The sequence below is a fragment of the Primulina tabacum genome, chromosome 15 (assembly GCF_025594145.1).
Source record: "Primulina tabacum isolate GXHZ01 chromosome 15, ASM2559414v2, whole genome shotgun sequence".
Lineage (NCBI taxonomy): Eukaryota > Viridiplantae > Streptophyta > Magnoliopsida > Lamiales > Gesneriaceae > Primulina > Primulina tabacum.
The window spans coordinates 35408881-35429280 of record NC_134564.1 but is presented as its reverse complement, the minus strand read 5'-3'; the positions used below and the strand labels follow the sequence as shown (position 1 = coordinate 35429280).

At 32.7% G+C, this 20400-nt stretch overlaps 2 protein-coding genes, 1 long non-coding RNA gene and 1 pseudogene across 3 annotated transcripts; 2 read left to right on the top strand and 2 right to left on the bottom strand.

Annotated features, from left to right (window-relative positions):
• Positions 1 to 603: 603 nt before the first annotated feature.
• On the bottom strand, positions 604 to 1278 carry LOC142526383 (calcium-binding protein KRP1-like). Its single transcript, XM_075630744.1, has one exon. It carries the CDS (start codon positions 1062 to 1064, stop codon positions 699 to 701), a length of 366 nt encoding a protein of 121 aa, XP_075486859.1. The 5' UTR covers positions 1065 to 1278; the 3' UTR covers positions 604 to 698.
• A 6874-nt stretch (positions 1279 to 8152) lies between these two features.
• LOC142527759 (G-type lectin S-receptor-like serine/threonine-protein kinase At4g27290) lies at positions 8153 to 12166 on the top strand. Its single transcript, XM_075632676.1, has 7 exons — positions 8153 to 9648; positions 9757 to 9900; positions 10019 to 10149; positions 10616 to 10826; positions 11137 to 11374; positions 11455 to 11605; positions 11679 to 12166. Exons 1-7 carry the CDS (start codon positions 8340 to 8342, stop codon positions 11982 to 11984), a joined length of 2490 nt encoding a protein of 829 aa, XP_075488791.1. The 5' UTR covers positions 8153 to 8339; the 3' UTR covers positions 11985 to 12166.
• Positions 11866 to 12768, bottom strand: LOC142527760 (uncharacterized). The gene is made up of 2 exons (XR_012815522.1): positions 12289 to 12768; positions 11866 to 11969 (listed from the first exon to the last, which is right to left on the bottom strand). It is a non-coding gene; the product is annotated as an uncharacterized LOC142527760 (long non-coding RNA).
• Positions 12769 to 13939: 1171 nt separating this feature from the next.
• On the top strand, positions 13940 to 17535 carry LOC142526136 (G-type lectin S-receptor-like serine/threonine-protein kinase At4g27290; annotated as a pseudogene).
• The last annotated feature ends 2865 nt before the right edge of the window (positions 17536 to 20400 follow it).

Sequence of the window (20400 nt, the reverse complement as noted above, 5' to 3'; positions counted from 1 at the left end):
AAAACAGTGTCACCTTAGCTGAGACTTATTCAGGGCCCAATTCCAAATTACTACCACAAGGACGTGTCATCACAAAACTTACCATCGTTTCTTTCTAGGTCGGAAATTCCATATGAAGAACATCCACTGATAGATACTAATGCTTTTAAACAATGACTTAAGTTCCACGATACAAGGACATAGGCAAGTACTGCTGCCATTAAGGTTTGCTGATGTAGATTAAAGTCTTGAATGTATAGTATTTGTCAGACAGGAACTCCATATTGGAACCACTCAGAAAATGACCTAATAAATATCATAAGCTCATATGTCACAATAGAACTGTTAAACTTTAGAAGAAGAAAATTTCTTGATGCTGTGAATCATGCTGGTCTAGTCCATCACACCAAATTTAACAAGATGAAAAAAATATCGCCCGATCAATCTTGCTACATCTTATAGCTCACAATAAGGTTCTGTCACCAACAATGAAATCAATTACAACCACCGGTATTTTGCTTATTCTCGAAATATTTCTACTGTTTATATTATCGTTATATCAGTTCATAACATACAACAAGTATACGCGTAAAATTCAGCACAGCAGGCTGTTTGCATCCAAAGGAACAAACTAAATTTCATTACTCTTTACTAAATTTGTGTATATTTGAATCCAATAATCGCCCACACAACTCAACAATCGTCAAAAGTTAGAATAATTACAAAGAAAAGTCAAAGTATTCGAAACCCTCCTGCTGAAGAATCTCTTCCAACAAAAACTGGGACTCTTCCATCAACTCGGGGCTCAATCTGAACATTAGCACACAAAATTCCATCTGATTTAGAGCTCCGTCTCCGTCAAAGTCACCTTCTTTAATCATGTTATAAAGATCAGCATCAGAAAATTCATGAAGCCCGAGTAAAGCAGCGTTCTTTTTAAGACTCTCAAATGTGATGACCCCTTTGTCAGAATCCACCAACAGCTGAAACCCATTGCAGAGTTCCCCAATCAAGCCATCCCCACCAAGTTTTCCCGCCATCAGGGGCAAAAAATCTTGAAAATCGGATCGACCTGCGGACGTCATTAAAAGGACTTTTTTTTCCTTTTTTATCTTGAGATAGAGCGGATTCAAAGTCTGTGATTTTCAAGAATGGGATTCTTGTGCGATGGCTCAGGTATCGTCAAGGAGATGGTATAATATAGGGGGTGGGGGGGAGGAATGCTGGTGGGTGAGGCTTCTTAGAAGGAGAGGGACATAGTGGAACAACTCATGTACAGATTGTTACCCGCGAAGAGACGGTCAGGAGTTGTTTTGCTTCGAGGAAAGTGGCAATTTGCCTGGCATTTAATGCACTAGAAATTTTCTTCCGCGGTGGTCGTTTCCTGGAAGGGTAAAACTGTCAATTCGAAGGCCAAAAGACCATCTTGTACCCCGATAACTTGGAACTTTCCAGAATACATAGGTTGTTCCATTCCCTGGTAAAACTGTAAATATTAATATATAACAATTAACGTACCCTGAAATAATATTCAAAAAATAAAAATTTCGCTCGTGATTTTCAATAATTGGTCTAATAAACTTATTATATACTAAAGGACATGAATAAATACAAATTTGTTGGTCTCAGACTCTCACGAATATGAAAATAAATAATAAAATAGATACTGAGATTTACATGAAAAACTCATAAAAATTATTAGGGTAAAACTATAGACAAGATGAAAAAAATTCACTATAATATTTTATGGTGTACAATCACTCAATGTGTTTTTAAAGATAACACAAACTCTCTTAATAAAAAAAACAATTTAAAACTATTATAGAACTAAGCACTCCAAGACGAATGATTATAAGATGCGAGAAGAATACTTGAGATTCGTATTATAATAAGAATGAGGAGATCATCGGTGTGAAACCGCGTATCGGTAGTTTCCTTCCATTTTAATTTGTCAACAAAGCCACCTACGTCATTTAATTTCTTGTTTGCCACTAACTATTCCTTTGCCGACATTTCTCCTACTTGGAGATTTAATTGAGAATCTAATGCATCTCCACACATCCTTTCAATATTGACATTCTCTACTGCTTACGTTTCGGCTATGTCACTTGAGAATTTACACCATTCAAAGTTATCAGAGTTCACAAACTTGGTCAGAACATCATATGTGTTATTCTTTGTATGAATTTTGCATATCCACGCTTCTTTCTACTACCACTTCTTATACAAAGTGAAATTGAACTCCAACATGTTTAGTTCTGAAATGAAAAACGAAATTCTTTGCGATGTGCAAGGTACTCTGACTGTCATAAAAAAGAACATTCTTTATTTTGTGTCTGATCTCATCCAATAATATTTTAATCCATATTATCTCTTTGCAAGATTGAGCAGCAGCCATATATTTCGTTGCAGATAATGCCACAACTGTTTGAAATTTTTCAAACCCAGCTTACTACTCTTCTTGCAAGTGTAAACACATAACAAGTGATAAATTTCTCTTATCAGGATCACCTGCATAATATGAATCGACATAGCTTTTGAGTGTAAAATCTGATCCTCCAAAACATAATGCATCATTTGAGGTGCTCATAATGTATCTAAGGATCCTTTTAACTATAATCCAATGCTCTGATCTAGGATCGCCATACATACCGACTAACTTCTCTCATTGCTTGTGTAATTTTCGGTCATGTATAAATCATGGGAAATATCAAACTTCTCACTGCTGATGCATATGGTACTCGAGGCATCTCCATCATCTCTGTTTCACTACTAAGTCATATCTCGGAGGATAACTTGAAGTTAAAAGGTAGAATGATCGAAATTGGATTACTATCTTACATGTTGAAGCATTGCAAGACTTTGTTCAAATAATTTACATGAACTTACATCCCTAGAATCTTGTTTAATGGTCTCAATTTCTTTTTATCAAATTTCGTAGCCAACTGTGCCTTCAATTCTTGTACTTTATCCTTGTCGGAGCCTCCTACCGACATGTCATCTACATACAACAGCAAAATGATATAATCATCATCAAACCTCTTGAAATATGTACAAGGACCTATACTAAGTCTGTTGTAACAAAATCTCATGATACATGAATCAAATATCTTGTACCAATAGATCGACATTTGAGACCATACAGAGATTTGTTCGACCTGTAAACCAAGTTCTTTTTGTCTTTTCCGCAAAACTTTCTAGTTGGAGCATATGAATTTATTCTTCAAGATCTCCATGAATAGATGTCATTTTCACATCTATCTGTTCTAGATGTAGGTTAAACACCGCATACAATGTCATCAATACTCTGGCTATGGTAAGTCGTGTCACACGAGAAAATATCTTATTGGAGTCAATGTCTTCTTTCTGAGCATATTTTTTTATCACCAATCTAGCACGATACTGCTCTAATTGGTTATTTCCATCATGCTTGATCTTATTGACTCATCTGTTACCAACTATTTTCCTCCCTAGTGTAACAAGATCCCAAGTTCTATTTATGTCTAATACCTTCAATTCTTCTTACATTATTGTCATCCACATGGATACATTCGAGCTTTGAGTAGCCTCATGGAAACTCGATGGCTCGTCACCTTCTGTTAATAGATAATATGCAATATTTCTTTCAATGACATAATCTGAAAGCCAATATGGTGATCTTCTCTCTCGAGTTGGTTGCCTCACTTTAGAACCTCATACTCAACATGTTCTTGGTTCTTTTGCTTTGATACTACTTCACAAGAAATTTGATCTTCATTTAATTATTTTTCACTTGAAATATAGTAGTTTCTGAATTTAGCGTGTCTTTGTCTTCTTTTAATTTATCTTCATCGAATATAACATCCTTACTGATGACAAGCTTACGAACAATAGGATCTCACAAGCAAAACCTTTTTATACCATTAGTATAATCCAAGAAGATATACTTTCTGGATTTTGTATCCAACTTCGATCTTTCTTGATCATTGTACAAAACGTACACATGAATTCCAAAATTTATGTAGCAAATGAGAGTAATCATCCGGCTTCCCAATCCACATTTCCATCGGAGTCTTAAGATCAATCGTCTTTGAAGGAGACAATTGATGATATAACTAACATTCTTGACTGCTTCTGCTCAAAATGACTTGGCTAGACCTCAGTCATCAACATAGCTTTTGTTCTGTCCAACAAGGTCTTGTTAATCCGCTATGTCACTTCATTCTATTGAGGATTATAATCAATCGTGAAGTGTCTTTTGATGCCATCATGTTGACAAAATGCATCAAATACGTAATCAATATATTCTTCTCAATTGTCGGTCTTCATACACTTGATTTTTTTCCAGAATCAAATTCAACATGCATTTTGAAATCTTTGAACACCTGAAAAACATCTGATTTCTTCTTGACTGGATACACACAAAATCCCATAGATAAATCATCAATGAACGAGACAAAGTATCTAGCTCTTCCTAAGAATACAATTTGTGATTGCCAAATATCCGAATGTATCAGTTTCAATATGCTTTTACTTATAGCAGTAGAAGTGCCAAACTTTATTATGTGTTGTTTACTAATAACACAATACTCACAAAAGGGTAGTGAAATTTTTGTAAACCCTGACATCAGCTTTTGTTCTGAGAGAATTTTTAACAATTGTTCCGACATATGCCCGAACTTTCTATGTCATAACAATGCTAATTTTTTTCCTGAACCAATCAATGCAACAGCTAGTTATATCTCTTTATATGTTTATCCTAAAATTACATACAGATTTTCAGCAATCTTTTCTGCCTTCATAACCACAAGCGTGCATTTCATAATTTTCATGATCTCGTCCTCGATACGGGTCTTGCACCCGATATCATCAAATTGCTCCAAAGACAAAATATTATTCGTCAATCTTTTCATATGTCGTACTTTCTATATAGTGTGAATGATGTCATCAGATGTTTTTATTTTGATGGTATCAAACCCAACGATTTCCAAGGCATGATCATTTCTTATGAATACAGATCCTCACGAGACTAGTTCATACCGATCGAACCATTCTCTCTTAGAGACGTCATGTGTCATGTCGCTCCTGAATCCATAATCCACGTGTCAAGAAATTTATGTTTGTCTTCCGCAATTGTTGTTGCTTTAATGCATAGAAGATAAGTCAAAACTGCAACCACAAAGCATACTCAGAATTGTAAACTAAGATTTTGATACAACTTGTTGGTATCAAGTGCATAATCTTAATCTACAAATATGAAAATAAACAATAAAATCGACACATAGATTTACATGAAAAATCTTAAAAATTATTAGGGTAAAAACCATGGATAAGATGAAAAAAATTCACTATATTATTTTATAGTGTACATCCACTTACTATGTTTTCAAAGATAATACATGGTCTCTTAATACAAGAGAACAAAAAAAACTCAAACTATTATAGAACTAAGCATTCAAAGAGGAATGCTTATAAGACGAGAGAATAATACTTGAGATTGAGATACTAAGAATGAGAGAAGAAAGCTCTATTTATAGAGTCCATCGTTCGTTTGAAACCACGTAGTGGTAGTTTCCTTCCATTAGGCAAGTCCGCCACTTTTGCAGTATGAGAAATTATCAAACCAATTCAACTATTTCATGTGACAGGTATGTATAATAAAACCGGACGGATGAGCCAGACGAACCTCATAAACCTGCCATTTTGATTGGTCGAAAAATTCCAAACAGAACTTGCTTATTTATATGATTGGGCAACTGACCCGACAGATCAAACCAATTTTGACAATTCTACTCCTAAATCATACCTCCCTAAGGTCGAATCGAAAAGGGGCAGAGGGATGGTCGCCTCATTAAGTGAAAAAGGAAAGTAAAATTTTCGTTAATAACAAGTTAAGCATCAGACATAGAAAATATAAACTTATTAGAAAAATACTGAAAGAGTAGAATAAGATCAGTAGTAAAAACTTCAAAATTATTACATATATGTATAAATGAGATTATGGACATGCTGTAATGCCCACACGTGACCATATAACAAATTAAATATTTGGTAAACACTGCCTCTAAATTACATGATTAAAAAACAAATTTAAAAAAATTTCTAGTATCCTAAAAGTACATTAGCCAGAGTAGGTTCAGTTTAGAAGTTTAATCAAATTAAAAAAATTTAACTACGTACCCGGAAACAAAAATCCAAGTTGTTAAAATTTTGAAGCTCAGTAAAATTTACACAAGAACAAATATTAAGAGAATGACGTTCGAAGCTTCTTATATAAGATTCTCGGAAAAAACTTGATAAGATCAAGTGTGTGCCATGCACGATATAGGCATTTTAGCACTACGATTGTGTTATTGCATTATATAATAATGAGGGTTATTTTTTTAGTCGCTAAATCACTGTCGTGTACTCCACAGAGACTAGTGTTGCCTGGACTTGGCGATAATGTGTAAAATAATCAAGGGCAAGAAATTTCGGGTGATGTAAATGTCGAAGACAAAAGTCTGAAAACTATGGAAGCAGGCCGATGCATAACAATTTGAAGAAGTAATTGCTTTTGGACACGGATGTCACGAATCAAGAAAATAAACTGCTTCTGCAAATGTTTGATGATGTAAACATGTATACCAATGTTATGTTAGGTGCTAAAAATAACATTTACGTCAAGTTCGATCTCGTCTATGTCTAATTTGAGCTTTATTATTATTATTATCATCATCATCATCATCATATTTAGCTCAATCTAATTCATTTACACCATAATATAATGGTATAACCATCGGTGCCTAGGACTTTAAGCCTAGATGAATAAGCTTAGTAGAAATTATCCAGAAAAATATTTTTTAACACAAAAATCCTAATAATATGTTGAAGAAAAAAGACACGTGAAATGGTATTATACATTTCACAGTCTAAAATTTTGACCGAATGTATTAGCAATTGAATTAGTTGGGCAAATAAACTTCTTCTTTGAACTCTTCCTCCATGTAAAATAGCTGCAGCTGAAACAATGGGAACTTCACAAAAAGCCTTGATTTTGGTATTCCTATCTGATGATCCAGGACGTAATCCGGGATGTGTGGGTTCCGCGAAGTCACTTGGGAGGGATGCTACCTCCATGTGCGCGTGGGGTCCGTGAAGTCACCAACCGCCGTGAACGTAAGTTCTGAAAAAGAGATGGATTGTAACATATCATGATTTCGGCACACATTACTAGTGAAAAGCCTGCTTTGTAGTTTTATAACCTCTTAAACACCTTCCCATCAATAGCTAGCTTTTGATTGTGAGTTTTACCTAAAGGTTGTAACATTGTTTCATGTTTTCACTTGAATCTAAACCAAATCACATCAAAAAACGAAACAGAGCTTTTGTAAACTACTCGAAGTTCTTGAAACTTCCATTTAACATTTTAACATGTAAATTTTTACCCCAAAGATATTCAGTGACAACCATTGATTGAACACCTACTGATTAGTAACCTCAAAATTTTAATTATTATATTGTTTTGTTGAATGGTTAAAAATAGTTTTTTTTTTTTTGCACAAAGTTAAAAATAGTCTTGTTTATTAAAATGATGGGAAAAAAATACTAGTGATTTACATTTTATTTTCTATATGTGATCATTTTATAATGAAATACAAATAACTAATAAGATATTTAATAATCAAAATGATAAAAATTATATCAATAGATATTAGATTAGATTAGATTAGATTAGGAAAATACAGAACGTATTTAATTGAGAATTACACCTGACCAAGTGTAAAATAGTTTGATGATTTGCAAATTTATAATTTGATATTGATAATCTAAAAATAGTTTATTATGTATAATAATTTATTAGTTTTAAAACTTAAAATTTAATATAATATGTTCTAAGAACAACTAAAAAAGAAGAAGATAATTTTACAAAATCTGTACACTCATTAATTTTTTTTTAAATTAATTAATTTTTAGTAAACAGTCATAATTAAATGTAATTTTAGCGATATCTTCATTTTAAAAAAAGAACCAACTGTGGATTGATGTTTTTGGGTTGAGTATTATTCTATTGGAATTCTATAAAGTCGATCGATTGAGAAGGTAGGTGTAGGTAATACCCAAGGTCTTTCATACTTCTACGTCAATGAGTCATCCAAAAAAAAAAAGTGAAAAAAAATAAATAAATACCGACGAAATTTTGGACGGGATCTTCTCCCATTGGATGGAAAATTATCCGCGGGTCAATGCCGCCATGCCGGGGACAGTCGATTTTTCAGCACAAAAATACTAATATATGTCGAAGAAAAGAGACGTGGAGATTATCATCATATTATAAAGGATGACAGACCGGCTGCGCTTTCACGGCCCATAATTGGAAGAAACTGAAATTGCTGGCCAGGATGAATGTTCATTTGAACACCTCCTCATGTAAACTAGCTGCAGCGATGAAAACTTTACAAAAGGGCATACTTTTGATACTCCTGTTCATTTTTCAGACCACTTTCGGTGCAACCGATATACTAACAACTGATGAGATTATTAGAGATGGTGAGACCTTGGTGTCGTCAGATGGAGTTTTTGAACTGGGATTTTTCAAACCAGGAAATTTAATGAATCGATACGTGGGTATGTGGTACAAAAATATTCCAGATCGGAAAATCGTTTGGGTCGCCAACAGAAACTCTCCGTTGACAAGCGCAGGAGGTCTATTGAAGGTTGTTCAACCAGGACTGTTGGTGCTACTCAATGACATCAATGACACCGTCTGGTCATCAAATAAGTCGGGGTCAGGTCAAAAACCAATTGCGCAGTTGCTAGACTCTGGAAATTTAGTCGTAAGGGATGCGAACGATGATAGGCCGGAGAATTTCCTTTGGCAGAGTTTTGATTATCCCAGTAACGTGGCTCTTCCTGGAATCAAGTTTGGATGGAACTTAGTAACAGGGACAGAGATCTACTTCCCAGCATGGAAAAGCGACGATGACCCTTCTCCTGGAGCGTTAAGCGTTCACTTGGATCCAACAGGATATCCACAAATTCTCATGAAAGAAGGTTCAAAAATACGGTCTAGGATGGGACCTTGGAATGGAATTACTTTTAGCGGGGGGCCAATTGATTTTCAAATTCCTATGTATAGGTTGAGGCTTGTGATGAATCAGAAGGAGGTTCGCTATTTCCAGGAAACCATTGACAAATCATTTGTTACTATAGTTGCGATAAGCCCAGGTGGTGTTGCAGAACGTTGGGCGTGGATTAATAGTACTCAGAGATGGATGATGTACATCAGTTTCCCCGCAGATAATTGTGACACTTACAGGTTATGTGGTGCATATGGTAGTTGCAGCATCGCAAATTCTCCATTATGTACCTGTATGGATAGGTTCGTGCCTAAAGATCCAGAAGGTTGGGCTAAAGCTGATTGGAATAAAGGATGTGTTCGAAGAACAAATTTGAGTTGCCAGGGAGACATATTTCTGAAGTATTCAGGAATCAAGCTTCCAGATGCAAGGTATACTCGGAACAAGGCAAACATGACACTAGAAGAATGCCGAGCAGAATGCTTAAAGAGTTGCTCTTGTATGGCCTACACACAGTTGGATATACTTAAAGGTAACGGGTGTCTGATTTGGTACAAAGACTTGATAGACATCAAGAGTATAGTTTCAGATGGACAGGATATTTATATCAGGATGGCTTCAACTGAAGCAGGTAACGATTCATGGCATCAAGAAATTGTTCAATATTTATCTAAGTATGCTGCAGTTTTTGATCCCTTGATAATGCTTGTATTGATATTATACCTTTTTAATTGCATAGAAAGTGTTGCTGACCATGAAAGAAAGAAGAGAAAAAAAATACTCACTGCAGGTTTTGCATCAGCACTGGGGATAGGTCTTATAGGATTGAGCCTCTCTCTTTATCTTAGGAAGAGGTCCATCGATCCAACGATCAGTAGACAAGGTAAGATACTGCGGGAGCTTTACGGTGAAGAAAAGCAGTAGTCAGTAGTCACAAAGAAAAATAAAGTGAGTCTAATAATCAGGAGATACGAAGAATGAGTATCCACTTTCCATTGCAGGAAAATATCATTCAATTCAAGAGAAAAACTCGGAGATACCATTGTTCGATTTATCTTATATTTTGAAATCTACTGATAACTTTGCAACTGACAACAAGCTTGGGGAAGGTGGCTTTGGGCCAGTTTATAAGGTAAAATTGCCCAGATCTTTACAGTTATGTAAACACAAAATCATCACATTTTAAAATCAGTATAGTTTTCAATCACCGACGACAAAAAGTAAAAAGCTTTTGATTAAATAAATCTCAGCAGACAACATATGACTGAGATTAAAATAATCTGCACAATGAGGCTTTTATAATGCAAACTGCGTGCATAGAGAGACAAGTAACAGAGTGAAACAAAATCTTGTTTTTATGTGAATAGTGAACCTTCCACCAAATATGATAATGTTTATTCTTCTTTGGGTATATAAACTTTTTTTTCATTTATTTATCTAGAGTTGGGATTAATAAACTTCATAGGTATGAAAAAACCTGCACAAAAGTAATAAGAATAATACAAAAATTGAAAAGGCTTGAAGCATGGAAAGGCACACAATTGTTTCATATTCGGTTAGGCCTTTCACATGATGACATGAATATATTGTGAGCTTAGGGCATGCTGGAAGACGGACAAGAAATTGCTGTGAAACGGTTGTCCAAGGACTCCATGCAAGGACTTGATGAATTCAAGAATGAAATTGTCTTTATTGCCAAACTTCAACATCGGAATCTTGTCAGGCTTATAGGAGGCTGCGTCCAAGAAGATGAAAATATGCTGATCTATGAATATATGCCCAACAAAAGCCTCGACATGATTTTATTTGGTAGGAATTCCAACTGCATTCAGTCAGATTGAGAATCAGATTGCATATAAAATTATGGATAAAACCATAGGCTTAAGCCGTTAATTAACTTGTTAGGACAGTTTCTTTATATAATGTGTTCCTTATTTTGGAAATCAGATAATTCTATTGCGATTGTAGAGGAAAACAAAATATTACATAACCAGAGTAATGATCCATTTAACGAGAACATCTGGAGTTTTATATTAGCTATCATGTTCATGTTTTATAAGTCTAGCATTGATGTTCCAGCATTCAACAGGACTATTAACCACATGAATATATTGGACAGATCAAAAGAAAAAAATTCTACTTGATTGGAAAAAGCGCTTCAATATTATAAATGGAATTGCTAGGGGACTATTGTATTTGCATCAAGATTCCAGGTTGACAATTATCCATCGAGACCTCAAAGCTAGCAATATATTACTAGATTCTGACATGAATCCGAAGATATCAGACTTTGGTATAGCTAGAAGTTTTGGAGGGAATGAGACTGCAGCTAAGACACACCGAGTTGTTGGAACATAGTAAGCATCTAAAAATCCCTCAGTTAGTAATGGCATTTCATTGCTTGTGACATTGTTTTCTGGTTAATACTCTATTACAGTGGCTACATGTCCCCAGAATATGCAATAGATGGTCTGTTCTCAATAAAATCAGATGTATTCAGTTTTGGTGTTCTAGCTCTTGAAATCGTGACGGGAATGAGTAACAGAAGATTTATACACACTGATCACAACCTCAACCTTCTTGGACATGTACTGTTGTTTCTTGGAGCTATTATTGTGAAAAATATATGTAAATTTATTCCTCATACACTAAATTTTACAGGCATGGACACTTTATAAAGAAGGAAGGTCATTGGAACTAGTTGATCCTTGCCTAGCTGAAACATCTGACATTCACGAAATGCGAAGAACGATCCATGTCAGTCTGTTATGTGTGCAACAATATCCAAAAGATAGACCAATCATGTCCGCTGTGGTAACGATGTTGAGCAATGAAGGCTTCTTTCCTCCACCTAGGCAACCCGGTTTCTTCACTGAAAGAGAAGTTCTCGCAGCTAAGAGTCCAACTAGGACAAATGCCGGGATTTCAGCAAATGAAGCCACCATTACATTGCTGGAAGCAAGATAGGAAACAATTTGTTTAGCACAAATCCTCTTATCTACCTGTTGGATACCCGGTACGGTTACCCTTTACCTTTCATTTAGCACAAACACTGCAATGTTACTTAATGAATTCTCCAACCTACAGCTAGAAGGCAAATATGAAATAATGTACGTTGTTTAACGTTATACTTCTGATATTTTGGATCCCCTTCTTTTTCCCCCCGGAAAACCATTCTTTATATAATCTCTTCAGTTGTTCACTTGGTTTTATATTAATCAGCCAATCATGTTCGTTGCGATTAATAGAAAGGCCAGTGAAATGTGCTCACCGATCAGTCCGCATTCAAGGCTATTCCCAGACAAAATATGACTTTTCAGCTCATCCCCTGGGCCTTGCAAGTTTTGTAATCGCTGGAGAAATCACTAATTTTTCTAACATAATCTCTGCAATCAAATTCACAAAAAACCTGACAGGCATTGGTCAGTTTCCCTAACAGCCAACAAGAGAATAAAAATAGAATCTTCAACTAACCTCCAACCATCCATTAGTTCAGGTGTTGAATATTAGGCATCTTTTTGTCTGCTACATTCTATTTGGCTTTCTTAAGCTGTGTTTCCATTGACACCTGAATCAACCGATCAGCCAAGAAACAACCAGCCATGGATTTGAATTGTGACAATAATCCTTTAGCCAGCTAATTGTAAAGTGAGAGATTCATGGTTGGGTTCTTACTTTTCCACAAAAAATAAACTGTAAATAAAATTAAAAATAATTTTTAAGAAATTGTACTAACATAATAATATTTAAACTTCTTTTATCCTTAAAGAATCAAATGTTTTTTTTTTCTATTTTTAATAATTAATAAATAAGTGAATGTGTGTTTGATAGATAAGATTATTATTATTTTTTATGAGGATAGAACACGTTCTCTTTTTATAATTAAATGAAAATAACTAATAAGATATTTAATAGTCAAAATGATCAAGATTATATCAATAGGTATTACTCAAGTGAAAATAGATGGTTGCCCAAGTATAAAATAGTGTGATAATTTGGGAAAATTATAATTCAATATTCTATAATCTAAAAATTGTTAATTTTATATATATATATATATATATATATTAAAAAAATGAAATTAAACCTGCAGACTGAGTCTATTATTTTTTAAAAATTATTTATTTTTATTATACCAACTGCTTGGATATATATATATATATATATATTTTAAAAAAATGAAATTAAACATGCAGACTGGGTCTATTATTTTTTAAAAATTATTTATTTTTATTATACCAACTACTTGGACTTTAATTCTTGCACGTCTGTGAGCCAATAACGCCCAAGGCCAACGACCAAAAAAAAACAAAGCAGCGTTGTACAAAATCTTCTCCAGGTCAAAGGCGCAACACAAAAATAATATTATTATTATATTATAAAATTCGGCCTTGTCTAGAAAGTAGGGATGTAACTGAGTCGAGCCGAACCGAACTCTTGAATGTTTGAGCTTGGTTTGTTTATAATCGAGCCGAGCTCGAGCTTTATTTAACGAATATATTCATGGCTCACGAGCTTATTCAAACTTTTATCGAACCTAAACGAGCTCAATAAATATGAATTGTACATTTAAAAATTCTTTAAATTCATTACAAAATAAATTATACATTTAGAAAAAAATATAATATTTTTATTAAAATTTGTCAATTTATTTTAATAAATAAATTTAATAGATTTTTCTATATATTTCATAATTAATGTGTTAAATAAATAAATTAAATATCAAAATTATTATTTTTCATTTAAGATATTACTTATTAATTTACTAACGAACATGTTCACGAGCTAACGAGCCGAATATCGTAGAGCTTGAGCTTGGTTCGTTTATCTTAACGAGCCTCATTAAACAAGCTCAAACGAATTTTTATCGAATCGAGCTTCGAATAGCTCACGAACGGTTTGGTTCATTTTCCCAACTAAAAAGGTTGATTGACCGTTCATGGTTGCAAGAAAAAGAAATTGCTGGCCAGATGAATATTTAATTTGAACACTTCCTGCATGTAAACTGACAGCTGCAGCGATGAAAATTCTATCTTTGATGCTCCTATTCCTTGTTCAAACAACTTTCGGTGAAACTGATACAATAAACAATGAAAAAATTATTAGAGACGGTGAGACCTTGGTGTCGTCAGACGGAGTTTTTGAACTGGGATTTTTCAAACCAGGAAATTCGGTGAATCGATACGTGGGCATGTGGTACAAGAATATACCAGATAGGAAATTCCTTTGGGTCGCCAACAAAAACGCTCCGTTGACGAGCGGAGGAGGTCTACTGAAGGTTGTTGAACCAGGACTGTTGGTGCTACTCAATGACACCAATAACACCGTCTGGTCATCAAATAAGTCGAGGCCCGTGCAAAACCCAATTGCGCAGTTGCTAGACTCTGGAAATTTAGTTGTAAGAGATGCCAACGATGATAGGCCGGAGAATTTCCTTTGGCAGAGTTTTGATTATCCCACTAACGTGGTTATTCCTGGTATGAAGTTTGGATGGAACTTAGTAACTGGGACAGAGATTTACCTGTCAGCATGGAAAAGCGATGATGACCCTTCACCTGGAGCGTCAAGTATTCACTTGGATCCAACAGGATATCCACAAATTCTCGTGAAAGAAGGTTAAAAAATACGGTCTAGGATGGGACCTTGGAATGGAATTACTTTTAGCGGGGGACCAAATGATTATCAAATTGCTATGTACAAGTTCAGGCTTTTGATGAATCAGAAGGAGGTTCGCTATTTGCAACAAACCATTGACAAATCATTTGTTGCTATAGTTGCGATCAACCCAGGTGGTGTTGCAGAACGTTGGGCGTGGGTTAATAGTACTCAGAGATGGATGATGTACATCAGTTTCCCGGCCGATAATTGTGACACTTACAGGTTATGTGGTGCATATGGTAGTTGCAGTGTCGCAAATTTTCCGTTATGTACCTGTATGCATAGGTTTGTCCCTAAAGATCCAGAAGGTTGGGCTAAAGCTGATTGGAATAGTGGATGTGTTCGAAGAACGAATTTGAGTTGCCACGGAGACATATTTCTGAAGTATTCAGGAATCAAGCTTCCAGATGCAAGGTATACTTGGAACAACGCAAACATGACACTAGAAGAATGCCAAGCAGAATGCTTAAAGAGTTGCTCTTGTATGGCCTACACACTGTTGGATATACTTAAAGGTAACGGGTGTCTGATTTGGTACAAAGAACTGATAGACATCAAAAGTACGGTTTCAGACGGACAAGATATTTATGTCAGGATGGCTTCATCTGAAGCAGGTAATGATTCATGGCATCAAGAAATTGTTCCAAATTTAGCTAATCATTCTGCAATCTTTGATCATGCTTGTAGTGATATTATACTTTTTAATTGTATAGAAACTGTTGCTGACCCTGAAAGAAAGAAGAGAAAAACAATACTCATCGCAAGTTTTGCATCAGCACTGGGGATAGGTCTTTTAGGATTGAGCCTCTCTCTTTATATTCGGAAGAGGTCCATTGATCCAACGAGCGGTAAACAAGGTAACATACTGCGGAGCTTTACGCTGAAGAAAAGCAGTAGTCACAAAGAAAATTAAGTGAGTTTAATAATCAGGAGATATGAAGAATGAGTATCCACTTTCTATTGCAGGAAAATATCAAGCAATCCAAGAGAAAAACTCGGAGATACCATTGTTTGATTTTTTTTTCATTTTGAAGGCTACGAGTAACTTCGCAACTGACAAGAAGCTTGGAGAAGGTGGCTTTAATTTGGGCCAGTTTATAAGGTTAAATTTGTCACATTTCTTTACATTTATGCAAACACTAATCATCGCATTTTAAAATTAGTATAGTTTTCAATCATTAAAAACAAAAAAGAAAAAACTTTTGATTAAATAAATCTCAGTAGAAAACATATGACCGAGATTAAAATAATCTGCACAATGAGGTTTTCGTAATGCAACTATGCAGCTAGAGATGCGTAAGTGACGTAACAGCGTGAAACAAAATCTTTTTTTTATGTGAATAATGAACATTCTACCATGTACCAAATATGATAATGTTTATTCCTTGCTTTTTGTAAATAAACTTTTTTTTCATTTTTTTTAAATTAAGGTTAATGAAATTCTTAGATATGAAAACACCTGCACAAAAGTAATAAGAAAAGTACAGAACTTGAAAAGGTTTGAAGCATGGAAAGGCACACAATTACTTCATATTCACTAAAGGCCTTTCACATGAATATACTATGAGCTTAGGGCATGCTGGAAGATGGACAAGAAATTGCTGTGAAACGGTTATCCAAGGACTCCATGCAAGGACTTGATGAATTCAAGAACGAAATCATCTTTATTGCCAAACTTCAACATCGAAATCTTGTCAGGCTTATAGGAGGCTGCATCCAAGCAGATGAAAATATGTTGATTTATGAATATATGCCCAACAAAAGCCTCGACATGATTTTATTTGGTAGGTATTCCAATTGTAATCCGGCAGATTGAGAAACAGATTGCCTTAGAATTAGGCTTAGGCAATTAATTAACTTGTTAAGACAGTTTCTTCATATGATGTGTCTGTTATTTTGTAAATCATATAATTCTATTGCAGTTGTAGAGGAAAACAAAATTTTACATAATTAGAGCAACGATACATTTAATATGATATATTACTGGTAGACTGTAGAAATTGAAGTCTAGTATATATTGATGTTCCAGTTCAACGGGAGACTACTAACCGCATGAATATTTTGAACAGACGAAAAGAAAAAAATTCTACTTGATTGGAAAAGGCGCTTCAATATTATAAATGGAATCGCTCGGGGAATATTGTATTTGCATCAAGATTCCAGGTTGACAATTATCCATCGAGACCTCAAAGCTAGCAACATATTACTAGATTCTGACATGAACCCGAAGATATCAGACTTTGGTATAGCTAGAAGTTTTGGAGGGAATGAGACAGCAGCTAAGACACGCCGACTTATTATATTGGAACATAGTAAGTATCTAAACATCTGCAAGTTAGTAATGGTCTTTCATTGCTTGTGACTTTGTTTTCCGGCTAATACTCTTATTACAGTGGGTACATGTCCCCAGAATATGCAATAGATGGTCTGTTCTCTGTAAAATCAGATGTATTCAGCTTTGGTGTTCTAGCTCTTGAAATCGTGACAGCAATGAGTAACAGAGGATTCACCGACACTGATCACAACCTCAACCTTCTCGGACATGTACTGTTGTTTCTTGGATCTATTATTATGAAAAATATATGTAAATTCATTCCTAATACACTAAATTTCATAGGCATGGACACTTTATAAAGAAGGGAGGTCATTGGAACTAGTTGATCCTTGCCTAGATGAAACATCTAACATTTACGAAATGCTAAGAACGATCCATGTTAGTCTGTTATGCGTGCAACAAAATCCAAAAGATAGGCCAAGCATGTCCGCTGTGGTAACTATGTTGAGCAACGAAGGCGTCTTTCCTTCACCCAAGCAGCCTGGTTTCTTCACTGAGAGAAGTTCTCTTGAGAGTGAGGAATAATCACGTTATTCTATTCATCGATCAAAACCAGTAAATATATATACAACCTAATCTCCTTAAAAGTAGGAGTTGTACCAAATCAAAAATAACAAACTAAGTAACAAGATAATCTTAAAACTAGGAAAAGATTATATGCATAATCTCTGAATAAATATCCTATAATCTATATATCTATATACCTATAAAAGTGTGGATCACTCATTTGTTTTCCGATTGTGAAAAGACACAAATGTCTTCTTATTAATATGAATTCAAAAAATCATATATCTATATACCTATAAAAGTGTGGATCACTCATTTGTTTTCCGATTGGGAAAAGACACAAATGTCTTCTTATTATTATGAATTCAAAAAATCATATAAGGATATATATGTAAATTGTAACAAATACTAATAAATTGTCATTACAACATACATTGATTGTAGTAATTTATATCATTTCAATAATAAAATGTAACTCCTATATTAATTTTATCAAATAATTGATCTTTATACTACATTTAAATGTTTTATTCTTTTAATTTTATCTCTACATTTTTTTAATGATTTTATTATAAATTTGTAATTATGTTTTTAGTGCAATTTCTAATTAAGTAATAAATAAATTATAGTATTACAAGAAGATATATAAAAAAATTTAACTATATGTACAATAATATAATAACATGATAAATATAAAATAATATGATAATGTGAAATTTAATACTAACATATTTTATGATTTTTTAAACAAAGAATTGAAAGTAAATAGTTTAATAAATTTATTAGAAGAATTTATATCAATAATTATGAATGTCAATATGTTAATAATCTCATAAAATATGAAGCTTTTAGAAAAATTTGCAGAGTTTGACTATAATAAGAAAGTAAAGATTTTAGTAGCACTTTTAAAAAAGATTATACATACGACAAATTTATAAATTCAGCACACACAAAATTCGGTGATATTTGAAATATCTACTAAGATTGATTAAGATTTAGACATTAAATTAAATGTCTAAAGCTAAACCTGACAATGGTTCTCAAGAACAGTAGAATCAAAATCAGACTAAATCTTTTCTTAGTTTCAATTCCAAAATCAGTTATCATAATTTTGTAATTTAAAAATTCTTTAATAGAAAATTGTAAAATAAGAAATTTTGAAAATAATATTACATAAAAATTGAATAGATATTCGATAATAAAAAATACATTAGAAAAATAATATTTTCTTCATAAATAAGTCTTACAAAAAATATTAAAAGAATAGCTTTTTTTTAATAAAATATATATTTTTATTAAAAATATTAAAAGAATATATATTTAACTATTATACTTATAAAAGTGTAAAAAGAATAACAAAGTTTTTCATTGTAACTTTTTTACTATTCCCATAAATTGTATGTTGTTAGATTAATTGCATGAAAAATTTTCTACACAATCATTAAATACATGAAGATCATAATAGTATTTTTATTTTTTAATAGAAATTTGTAACAAAATAAATTTTGAAAATAATGTTACATAAAAATTGAATTAATATTTGATAATAAAAATAAATTAGAAAAATAACATTTTCTTGATACATAATTCTTAGAAAAAATATTAAAAGAATAGATTTTTTAATTTTAAAAAATAATTAAAAATATTAAAAGAATATATATTTAACTATTATACTTATAAAAGTGTAAAAAGAATAACAAAGTTTTTCATTGTAAATTTTCTACTATCCCCTTAAATTGTGTGTTGTTAGATTAATTGCATGGAAATTTTCTACACAATTTATGGGAAATCTATGCATTAAAAATGAATATATCTTTGATAAAAAAATATTTTTTTTATCTATATACCTACAAAAGTGTAGATCATTAGCCATGTTTTTCAATTGTCAAAAAATAAAAATGACCTCATCACTACAATATACATTGATTGTAATAATTTATATCACTTCAAGAATAAAATGTAACTCCTATATTAATTTTCTCAAATATTTCATCTTTATACTAACTTTAAATATTTTACCCTTTTAATTTTCTTTCTACATGTTATTTTATGATTTTAATGCAATTTTGTTATTATATTTTAGTGTAGTTTCTGATTAAATAATAAATCATAGTATCACAAGAAGATATAAGAAAAAAATAATTATATATGCAATAATATAATAACATGATAAGTATATAATAATATGAAATTTAATAATAATATATTTATAATTTTTTTAACTAAGAATTGAAAGTAAATAATTTAATAAATTATTAATATAATTTATATCAATAATCATGAATGTTAATATGTTAATAATATTATAAAATATGAATATGATAGAAAAATTAAGAGAGTTAGCTATGATAAGAAATTTAAATATTTTAGTAGCAAATTTTTTAAAAAAATATATATATCAGACAAGTGTTTTAGTGGAATCCTTCCTACAGAGGAAGAAGGGGTATGAGCGTTTTTCTCCGAACATCCATAAAATTCTCGTGTCTTTACTTTTCACAAGTTTTTACATTTCAAACTATATCTTGTTGTTTAGATTGCCAACCGGTTGAAAATATTAGAAATATTGAATCGTCTTTCACACTTTTCACGTGGTTCATATTCTAATCGTTTGAGAAAATCTTTCAACCGCCTAAAAACGATTGAAGACAAATTTTAAAAGCAAATATTTTTAAAAGAGTTTATTCACCCCATCTAAATTCTTTTCTGATCCCAGCAATATACAATCACTAAACACATACAAATACATAATATATATATATATATATATATAAATATATTTTCATTAAGCCATCAATTACAAATATATATATATATATATATATTTGTAATTGATGGCTTAATGAAAATATAAATTATATACTTTAAAAAAAATTATTTATTAAC

Bases quoted from the DNA above. Each gene is read 5' to 3' on its own strand.
- LOC142526383 (XM_075630744.1), bottom strand. From the start codon at position 1,064: ATGACGTCCGCAGGTCGATCCGATTTTCAAGATTTTTTGCCCCTGATG.
- LOC142527759 (XM_075632676.1), top strand. From the start codon at position 8,340: ATGAATGTTCATTTGAACACCTCCTCATGTAAACTAGCTGCAGCGATG. The intron at 9,649-9,756 runs GTAACGATTCAT...TTAATTGCATAG, and splicing joins GATGGCTTCAACTGAAGCAG to AAAGTGTTGCTGACCATGAA. The intron at 10,150-10,615 runs GTAAAATTGCCC...TTGTGAGCTTAG, and splicing joins GCTTTGGGCCAGTTTATAAG to GGCATGCTGGAAGACGGACA.